This window comes from Bactrocera tryoni, chromosome 1 (genome assembly GCF_016617805.1).
Source record: "Bactrocera tryoni isolate S06 chromosome 1, CSIRO_BtryS06_freeze2, whole genome shotgun sequence".
Classification (NCBI taxonomy): domain Eukaryota; kingdom Metazoa; phylum Arthropoda; class Insecta; order Diptera; family Tephritidae; genus Bactrocera; species Bactrocera tryoni.
In genome coordinates this window covers 24,575,181-24,586,264 of record NC_052499.1, presented here as the reverse complement: position 1 = coordinate 24,586,264, position 11,084 = coordinate 24,575,181, and the positions used below count along the sequence as shown (strand labels likewise).

Genomic DNA, 11,084 nt, shown 5'->3' with positions numbered 1-11,084 from the left:
AACGGAGTGGAGGTCTTCCTTTCGGATGAAATGACCTAGCCAGCGTAGCCACTGTCTCTTAACTCGTTGGACTATGGCAATGTCGTTGTATATCTCATACAGCTCATCGTTCCATCGAATGCGATATTCGCCGTGTCCAACGCGCAAAGGACGCTGTCGAAAGCAGCGTTGAAATCGACGAAGTGGTGATGTATGTCGATCCTTTTTTCACGGGTCTTTTCAAAGATTTGGCGCACGGTGAATACCTGGTCCGTTTTGATTTTCCGGCCCTGTCACCAAACAAATATTCGTCGCACTCGCAGCTTGGCTCGGACGTCACTGTTGACAGTCATAACTTAGAATTCGTAGATAATTTCGTCTATTTTGGAACCAGCACTAGCACCAACAACAACGTTAGCCTCTAAATCGAACGCAAAATTATTCTTGCCTACAGGTGCTGCATCGGACTGAGTAGGCAATTGACAAGAAAAGTGCTGTTGTAAACTCGGCTATAACCGCGTGAGCGGTGTCTAGAGAAGACGAAGTAAAAGAAGACGTTGAAAAAAAAAAGACTGTTGCAAAAAAGAACCAAAGCCGGGGCAATATTTGCATGTCTTAATAAAATTTTATATCAAAATATGTTGTGAATTGAACATTCTTTCTTCCACAAAATCCTGTTTAAGTATTAATTCATGATAAAGGTTATAGACCTGTATATGATATAGTGTACTAGAACGAACCTAGTTAACTCAAGTGAAATACATGTAATATAAAAATGTATAAAACAACATTTTTGACAGTTAAATAAAGTGTGTCCAATATTCTTAGACTTTCTTGCACCAAAGCGAATGATTACAAAAAAAAAGTTCTCAAAATTTTATTGTTATATCTCACAGACTGACCGATATTTTCGATAAAAAGTCAGCAATAGGTAGTCAGGTCCACATAATGTATTTGGTATATACTTGTAGAAGGCTCATGCTATGATGCTATGTCGACCATTTTATTGGCTGATAGATTGTAATGGCGAATTCACGGGTTCAAATTCATCACAACTGTTATATGAGGATTGGGAATGGTTGTTATTCGATTTCAAACATTTTCACAGAATTTACGAAGGAAAGGAAATATTTGTTCTAAGTAAGTTTGCTCGATGTAACTGTAGACGTTTCTATAATATGTATGTACATTAAACTTGGGGGTGGAGTCACGCATACTTTGCAAATATTTTTAGACTACTTCTCGCTTAATGCCATTTTGTGGACACATCAGGGATTTGTTTTCAGTTTATCGTGATATCTTAGTTTTTATGTGTTACACCTCGCACGAACGGACGAACAGACAGTTACCCGAAATTCAACTCGTCTCATCATCCTGTGGTTCTACATATATCTCGATTAGTTCTGGGTGTTACAAATAACCCTTAGATTAACCAACTATTATATTCTGTTACAACATGTTGCGAGAGAAAAAAATATATTTGTTATTTTTATATAGATACATATTTGAATATATTTTTTATCAGTTGACATACATATGTATTTATTTATCAATGTGTATAGCTTCTAATTTATAGGTTATTCTCTTACTTTCCGCATTAAATTTTTTTTATAGTAAAATCTTTAATCAACCAACCAAAAGAATTGATGTACCTCCTCTTCATTAGATGGTCGACAATGTGGTGGTCCTTCATCAGGTGCGCCACCTGCGATCAATGACTGTCTGAGTGTTTGCATAGCAAGTGTATTACGCTTCGATACTTTGGCCAAGTCGACGATACGTTCGGGATACTGCACGCCAATGACACATTCGTAGTTTTCCTGCATCTCTTGTGGCATGCGCCATGGTTCATGACTATATTTGAAAAAATACTATGTGACTTGCATACAGTGTGAGTTATAATGAAATGCTTACATATACTCCTGAGGTATTTTTGCCAATTCCGGTACATACTGCCGGATATATTCACCTTTCGGATCCAAACGCTTCGAAAAAGCTATGGGACAAGAGACTAAAGAGGAATCCAGCAGACGTTCAAATGCAGACGATGATACCCACATCCAATTACCGGCACACACGGACCAATCAGCATCCAATAAATATTTGAGGAAGTGTCTCAAGCCATGCTCCCAACTTTGCCAGAGTGCGCCACGTGTCAAGAATGTAGCCACTGTATTGCGAAGCGTGTGATGCAACCAGCCCTCGGCCAACAATTGGCGCATTGCGGCATCAATCAACGGAAATCCGGTTTGACCACTGCGCCAACTTTGTAATTGTTCCTGATTTGGTGGAGCCCATGGAATGTTCAAGCAGATTTCATTGCCTTCCATGCGATCGTAATAAGGATTATTTACGGACATTGTATAGAAGTATTCACGCCAAATGAGCTGACCAGTTATGTGCTCTCCGCCGGCCATATGTATGCGATGATAGAATGCCTCAATTTGCACGTGCTTGAAGAGATCATGTACGCTCCAATAGAAACGACGTACTGACAAGCAACCGAAGCGCAGATGAGCGCTCATCGATTTCGGAGATTCAAGTATGTTGGGATTTGCCTGATTTGGCAAATAGTATCCGTTTTTAAAAGCACGCTCCTCGACTTTCAGACGCTCAGCTAGATGTAATAAGGCTTGTTGTTCACCACCACGCCATTTTACCTTGGCCACATAGCTTATATTGTCCGGGAATATATTGAAGTCCTCAGGAGTAGGGAACTATAGAGAGAGCATAAATTAAAATAAGTATAACACTCCAGTTCGCATATACATACCTGCCAGAATGCATTTAATTCCATCAGCATGTTATCAGTTAACTTTAGAAACTCAACGCCATCCCATTCGGGATCTTCAACTGGACGCGGTGGCGCACCAATTATTTCCACGGTGTGCTAAGGGTAAATATGCTATAAGTTAAAATCCCTCGATACCATGCATCATCTTACCAAAAACATCTGATAGGTCAGTGGCGGAATTCCACCATTCGTACTAATAACAGTCCGGGGATCCCAAAGTGTATGAGAGACTTTCTCCACTGCTTCAATATCCAAGTCGTTACACAAAGCACGTACTGAGTCATCACGTCGATTCCAAATTGGTTCACAATCCTGTTCGAAGCAAATTTTATTTAACCTATAGTACTCATTAAGACGACGGAATACAGTTGTCGGATTGCCTTGGAACAAGTATAGTTTGCCTGCAATATCACTTGCGCCGCGTATGCCTTTTAACTGTTTATCAATCTCAGCCAGAGAGTTGAGAAGAAAGCTCATACGATTATACCCCACTGTTTTGGTACCTAAGGCAGGGACGAATATTTATATTAATAATAATTAATTTATATAATTTTGTTAAATTAGTTTAAAAGTCGGATACACGAAAATTGTTTACTCAAATAATAATATGTAGTTCAAATAAGGGTTGCTTGTATTAAAGATAACAGACATCTGATCAAATTTGACCCGAATTGACAAAAAACCGTTTCAAATACTTAAAAAAAAATCTTTTTTCAAAATAGGCTATTTAGCCAATTAGAGCACGCCAAAGATTAATCCAATTTTACATACACTTGTTATTGGCTCGGTTGAGATGGCCTTCTGTGCCTTCCTTGAATTTTGTTCTTTTTTGATTTCGGCTTATTTTTGGAGCGCCATTCGTTAGATTAGACTTTTCGATGTCGTAATTATAAACTCACATCTCGTCACAAGTAATGCCGCTTTTGAAGAATTTGAGACCTCAGCTAAACTGTCTAGCATCTGATTTGCAATTTCTTTCCGACACAGTTTTTGCAAAAAATGAAAGTACGAGTCGGGCACTGACACAATAGTCAAACAAAATGTGTCGATCCATAAGAAATATTGAGATCCTCTGCTATCTCTTGGATGCCCACACGACTATTTCAAGCCCTGTTTCTTTAAGTTTTTTGAAGATGTCGTTAATAACAGATGGATGGTGGATAAACAGCTCGTATCAGGCAAGTTTTCGATGACTTCGCAACCGAATACTTATGTTTGTGCTAAATGTATACTATCCATAACATTTCTGCAAATTTTTTCAACCATGACGTAGTCGTTACTCCAGTGAAAACATAAGTAGCGTCGTTGTTCATTTCAATTTCATTCCCTTCAAAGTAATCTCCGTTCGATAAAACACACTTTTGCTAGCACTTTTCTCAGCCCCTGAAACATTTGGAAAGGTCTTTATCAGTAGAGCATTCAAGGCCTTTTTCTATTCGGTTTTTTTCTCCTCGCGAAAAGTCGCACCGAGCCAAATCAGGTGTGGAATAACATGAGTCGATTTTTTGGCAAAAAAATATTGAAGAACTATGTTCATGACCGTTTGATATGAGTGTAGGAATTGTTCACCCTTAATTACGGTCGTTTCAGGCGAATAGCTTGGCCAGTTCGAACTGGCAGAAAGACTTTGTAGTGTACCACTTAACGATAATCATCTCACTTTATTTTTTGATCACAGTGTCAACTTAGGCCGCATGTACGGAATAATTATTTTCATTCTTCTTCTTAATTGGCGTAGACACCGCTTACGCGATTATAGCCGAGTTAACAACAGCGCGCCAGTCGTTTCTTCTTTTCGCTACGTGGCGCCAATTGGATATTCCAAGCGTAGCCAGGTCCTTCTCCACCTGGTCCTTCCAACGGAGTGGAGGTCTTCCTCTTCCTCTGCTTCCCCCGGCGGGTACAGCGTCGAATACTTTCAGAGCTGGAGTGTTTTCATCCATCCGGACAACATGACCTAGCCAGCGTAGCCGCTGTCTTTTAACTCGCTGAACTATGTCGATGTCATCGTATATCTCGTACAGCTCATCGTTCCATCGAATGCGATATTCGCCGTGGCCAATGCGCAAAGGACCATAAATCTTTCGCAGAATTTTTCTCTCGAAAACTCGTAACGTCGACTCATCGGTTGCTGTCATCGCCCAAGCCTTTGCTCCATATAGCAGGACGGGAATTATGAGCGACTTACAGAGTTTAGCTTTTGTTCTTCGAAAGAGGAATTTACTTTTCAATTGTCTACTCAGTCCGAAGTAGTACCTGTTGCCAAGAGCAATCCTGCGTTGGATTTCCAGGCTGACATTGTTGGTGGTGTTAATACTGGTTCCTAAATAGACGAAATTACTGATTGTTTGATGTTTGGAGATATTTCGTCTTGCCCTCGTTCACAAAACACAATAACTTCACTTCCAATCAATGAAATGCCATAAAATTCTCACTGGACAATCGATAAAGATAGCAAATCTAACGCACCAGTCGACATATACATAGATGGCGCCAACAGGGGGCACTAGATACAAAAAGTCCTGTTTGCTTTGGAACGCACCTCGCAGTTAAGTTAAGTACCATATGTTACAGTTAATATAATTTAAATTGGTACTATAAATCCATGAAATCGGTTCAAACTTTCATTATTCGTGTATATGAGGTAGAGCTAAGATCGGGTTATACATCTGCAACATGCAAAGATTAAAGCCAGGGAAGTATCTTCAGGTACATGAGGCCTCTTAGTTATATGTAGGCTAGCGCGCCTTTTCACCCGATTATATTCACTCTGAACGCACCGTATAAGAAAAACATACCCTTTCAATTTTATTAAGATAACTCACATATTGGCCTTTACACCCGGAAATTCAAAAATATTTATATTAGGTATATGAGAGCCAAAGGAAAGGCATACGATCGTCAAGGAAGGATAATCTCCGAATTTGCATTACTTATGTCACACATTGACCAATATTTTTGATAAAAAATGAGGTTACTGGGGTCCAAGTAATCGGTACTTGGGGGCTTCAAGAGTTTCTGTAGGTTTTGGACAATTTTTGGCCAAGAATATGCCTCCCATTCTAAAAGAATTATTTCTGCAAAGTTTTATCCCGCTATATTAATTGCTTTTTGATTTGTACACACGAGAGGAAAGAATTAGAAGGAATTTAAAATTTTGTTACATGGGAAATAGGCGTAGCTGGGGTCCGATTCCGCCCATTTTCACAAGGTAACATAAAAATGTTAGAGCAATGTTACATACCAAATTTGTGTTTTCACCTAAAAATGGCCGGTGCCAGGGCTTAGGGTGCCGGGTATATGTTTTAAGCGACAACAGCATTGCCGAGAACGAGCCCAATTTTGAAGTGAAAGACAAATATGATAGTGCGGCGACATTGGCATCGTAAAGTTTAAAGAGCGTCGCATAACTCACTAAAAATTTGCCAAAAAAGTCTGTGTTGTTTGTTTAACTGTACAAGAATTGAAGATTAATCCGACGACCATATAATTGAGACCCCTTCATAAAGATGCATTTAGAAAGTGAACTAGTTGAGTTGCATCACTATCCAGTGAACTTCTCGCAACAAAACAGGGTAAAATAAAATACCAAATTCTAAGAAGAAAATAAATAAAACTAATATAATGAGTATGAGTTTGCTTTACATGGTGTCATGTTGCACCTCTACAATCAATCTATGAAATAAAGAGGAAAGAAGATAATTTGCATATTTTGCAGAACCATACATATGTATATCCGATTTTGTGGAGAGGAGCGCTTGTCTTAAAGCAGAAGTCATATTTCAATAGGTTGACGACCCAAAACAAACAAACACAATCGTGAAGTATTGGCTGGTTTCTTACTAATGCAGTGACCAACCCAAAATACTGATCTCAATCTGATTGAGAATTTGTTGTCAATCGTCAAAAAAAGGTTAGAACAATACCGATTGACTTCAACGAATCTGGACGTGTTTGTACAGAATTTGTTGAATCTTGAATAAAGTGTTTTGCATGGGACAAAATCGACTTCATGCAAGTTGTTTTAGTTTATTAGATTTTATTTAGAATTTGTTATTTTTTTTGTATTATTAACCAATTTGCTTCGAATTGAACATTCTTAGTTCATGTTCGTGGATAAAAACTTTTTAAATTCTCTTTGCTACAACTATTGTTATGCAGATATAAATACACGAAGCACAAACTTGTACTCTGTGTCTTGTGTGGAGTTTGTGTCAGATCAGCCACGTGATCTCTTACTCTCTTTTTGGGCCCCTCACTGTACACATTGGAGTTTGTGTCAGATCAGTCACGAGATCTTTTACTCTCACCTGTTCTTGTTATTCCTTACACCAGCTCACTTACCAGCACTTTCGCCATCAAAAATGAATAGCGGTATCAAAGCAATACCCTCAGTTTTGTCGGAAATGGCTTCCAGCAACGCCGGATTGTCGTGCAACCGTAACCCATGGCGGAACCACATGACGTTCGCTCGCTTCGCCATTTTCACAACGCTTCGCTGCTGTTGCACTCACTCACACGTCAACTGCGCTTACTCAATATACACAAATATTACAGCACAGCGATGAAATATTACAGCACAGCGATGAAATAATAACTTATTTGTTATGTTTTTTTTTATTAATCTCGCTTTGAACACGCTTTTATTGCATTTTCCGCTTTTGTTGGCTGTTCCAGCGCTCTCCCACTGCACTTGTCCGTAATCAGCAATACAAATCGCACTCAACTACTGTCGAGTATTGATAATAATAAGCTGTTGCACTCTTAGTTCGGTTTACTAGCTCTCAACTGAAATTGCAGCTCCGTTTTTGCCAATCGTGCGCTCACTCAAGGGCGACCTTCTCGCGTCAGCCACTTGTTGGCAAATGCAATTAGCGCTGGACACACTGCAAGTTTTCTATGTTTCCCATTTATAGTGGTTGTGCTGACGTCGCAGTTTGTAAACTTTTTGCGCAAACTATATCATCGCAGTCACCCTCTAATTTGTAGAGCTTCTGCTTCTAACCCTCAGTGCTGGCAGTTTTGTATTGTGTTGTATTGTGTTATTTTTGCACGTTTTTTCTCAACCCTCTCCAGTTGTTGAGTGTTTCTATTAAATTATTTTGAAAAACTTGTATACCAGATGTACTGGAGCGTATGAGTGGGTGGGTGGGCGTGTGTGAATAGAATGGCAATAAAAATGTTGTTTGCATTGTAACGTTAAATTGCGAAAATGTTCCGATATGCGGTACATACGAGCATAATTTGTACTACTGTTCAAAATGGACCAAAGTCTAAATTAGATTTTCACCATACTAGTACTAAAAGTTAGCGCAGAAGCGTAGACGCTGTTAAAAACCTCTTGAGTATATTTGGGAGACAAACTTACAAACTACTATTTATTTAGTCAGAAGGCAGCTAGAATTGTATGCGCTAACTTGTACGATACTAATATTTGAGGAAGTCAAACTCAACGTCTCTATAGCCAAATTATCTGCTCCTTATGTTTGGAAGTAATAATTTGGAGGCAGATACTTCAGCCTTTGATACGGCATAATCCTTAATGTCAAGTGATTAGCTTTTCGTTTCCTATTAATGTTCTCTAGCAAACGTTTTCTTCAATAATGTGATAGTTCAACAATACTTGTAAGTAACATAAAACAATTTGCCTGTGACAATCATCATTTGCGGTAAAGTTGGTTCCATATTCAGAAGTAAGGAATCCAATTTAATCGTTTTCAGTCTTCAATATTGCTGGCATTGCCCTAGGGGACACCATCCAAAGGAACCATGTTAAAGAAACAGTGAAGCACGGAGTAGGTGCCGTCAGGGTATGTGATTGCTTTACATGGTGGCATGTTGGCTCTCTGAAAAAAAATCGTTGGAATAATGAAGAAAGAAAGAAATGAAGAAATTTCTATTATTTTCAAACCTTCATAATTTGCCGAAGTATACTGAATGTAGAAGTCACACAGATGTTTTTATTTTGACAGCAATAATTCAGTAAATTTTTATACCTAATATAAACCTATCAGGCTAACCTGGAATTATGTAATAGTATCACCCTAATACTCAAATTTATTTTTAATTCGTCAATATGTAAAAATCTTGCAAGAAGATTGCTTCCAACTATATCTATAGGCTTTTATTTACATATTTACAACATGCTGCAATTGCAATTTATAGTTAATACTTGTTGTAGTTTACGAAATTTCTATTTTCACAAATTCATTACTTTGAGTTATGTGGTCTTGAAAATGACTACTCCATATCTAATATTCATACTACAAGTAGGTATGCTTGAATTTATCTAATGCATAGTTCAAGAGAATTCGTATACATGAATACATATAGTATATCCATGAGAATAAAGTATGAGAGCGAACCCTCTCAAACTGTATTTAGTTTCTAAGTTTGAGTAGCTTAGAGTGAGTATAAATTCGAAATTTGCAAAACTTTTCGTTATGATATGCAATTTGTATTCACATTGCATACAATAACTCTGTGCACCTACCCATTAGGAATTCCATTGCAAGTGTTAGAATTTGTAAACGACTTACTTTCGAGATTTTGCGATATTTCCACGCGTAGTTTTGGTTTGGTGTGAATCACTTGAATATGAACGAAAAGCTATGAATATGAATACAAAAAATACCGATGCAGAATTAAACTAATTTTACCAGAGAGAAACATTACTCGAAAAGACATATCAATGCTAACCTTACATTTACTAGGAGAAAGAAAGGTTTTATTTATAATTCATTCACTCGATTTTATAATTCATTCTATACACTTTTTTTTTTTCACAGTAAGTTAATCAAGTCTATGAAAAATATTATCCCTTAAATATTCATTCTTGTCATGTCGACATTGATATACATATATATGTATGTACCGCATATTTTATATATGTACCTATGCATAGAAGATACATCATCATTTATTCTTACACAATTTTACCAATTTATAATTATTAAGATTTTTGCAAAAAATATGCAGCAAACGAAATGAAAAATTCATAACCTATACATTGAATTTTCGTCTAAAAAAATTATTTTGTAGGTATAAGTGTCTAAAAAATATGCGAATTATAAAAAGATCTCAGTAAAGCCAAATAGAAGTGAAAAAAGCGGCAACAGCAGACAAATACAAAAGAAAAATAATAATTTGTTAGAGGAATTATTTCTTACAGGGTGTTGCAAATCTAAATGCAGGCACTTTTGAGAAAGTTTATACATATATACTTATGTATAAGAATGTGTATAAAAGAAAATAAATGCTTGTAATTGCATATGCAGCAACAGCTGTTAGTGCTACGTTCTTCTCTTACCACTATATTCTAGTATACACACACTAATATTATTAATAATACTGCACATGTAACTTTTGACAGCAGATTTACCGAGCTTTGACTTGAATTTATGATATGATGTGAAATCCTACAAATAACCTCTTTATCGGTACATATAGTATTGCTTCGGAGGAAATGTTAGTGAGGAAAATTTTACAGCGAAAATAAGCAGAAATCAAAGTCATAAGCGCACTACTAAAAGCTTTATGGTATATCTTTCATAAGTGTGGTGTAATATAATTAATATTATTATATAGTATATAGTTTGAATTATGTGTTATATGACTAAATGGATTTATGGGATATATGTTTTATGACAATTTAATCATGATGCCACTGATTATACAGTTTATTAATTTTGAGGCAAAAAGTAAAACAAAATTTCATGTTATTTTCTGGTTATTTCAGAGGTCAATTTGGCGGTTATAAACGATTATATCGCAAATTTGTATAACGGAACAATTGGTTGTTAATGAGATATGATTATACCTCACTCGGCAGTGATCGTAGTAGCAATCCATATAAGTTTTGGTGCCCTCTCTTCTTCTCTTTTATTGGCGTAGACACCGCTTACGTGATTATAGCTGAGTTTACAACATTGCGCCAGTTGTTTCTTCTGTTAGCAATTTGGCGCCAATTCGAGATACCAAGTGCAGCTAGGTCCTATTCCAACGAAGTGGACGTTTTCGCATTCCTCTGCTTCCAACGGCGGGTACTGCGCCGAATACTTTCAGAGCTGAAGTGTTTTCATCCATACCAGGCAGCGTAGCCGCTATCTTTTAATTCACTGAACTAAGTATGTGAAAGTCGTCGTATTACTCGTACAGCTCATCGTTCCATCGGATGTGTTATTCGCCGTTGCTAATGCGCAAAAGACCATAAATCTTCGGTAGTATCTTTTTTTCGAAAACTCGTAACGTCGACGCATCAAATGTTGTCATCGTTCATGCCTCTGTACCATATAGCAGGACAGGTATAATG

At 37.4% G+C, this 11,084-nt stretch overlaps 1 protein-coding gene across 1 annotated transcript; it reads right to left on the bottom strand.

The window, feature by feature from the left end:
- Positions 1-1,489: 1,489 nt before the first annotated feature.
- Positions 1,490-7,658, bottom strand: LOC120775103 (cryptochrome-1). Its single transcript, XM_040105120.1, has 5 exons — positions 7,118-7,658; positions 2,924-3,276; positions 2,753-2,869; positions 1,894-2,696; positions 1,490-1,833 (listed from the first exon to the last, which is right to left on the bottom strand). The coding sequence occupies exons 1-5, from the start codon at positions 7,254-7,256 to the stop codon at positions 1,602-1,604; spliced, it is 1,644 nt and encodes a 547-aa protein (XP_039961054.1). The 5' UTR covers positions 7,257-7,658; the 3' UTR covers positions 1,490-1,601.
- Positions 7,659-11,084: the final 3,426 nt, after the last annotated feature.

Bases quoted from the DNA above. Each gene is read 5' to 3' on its own strand.
- LOC120775103 (XM_040105120.1), bottom strand. From the start codon at position 7,256: ATGGCGAAGCGAGCGAACGTCATGTGGTTCCGCCATGGGTTACGGTTG. The intron at 2,870-2,923 runs GTAAGATGATGC...ATTTACCCTTAG, and splicing joins TGACCTATCAGATGTTTTTG to CACACCGTGGAAATAATTGG. The intron at 2,697-2,752 runs GTATGTATATGC...CTCTCTCTATAG, and splicing joins AATTAAATGCATTCTGGCAG to TTCCCTACTCCTGAGGACTT.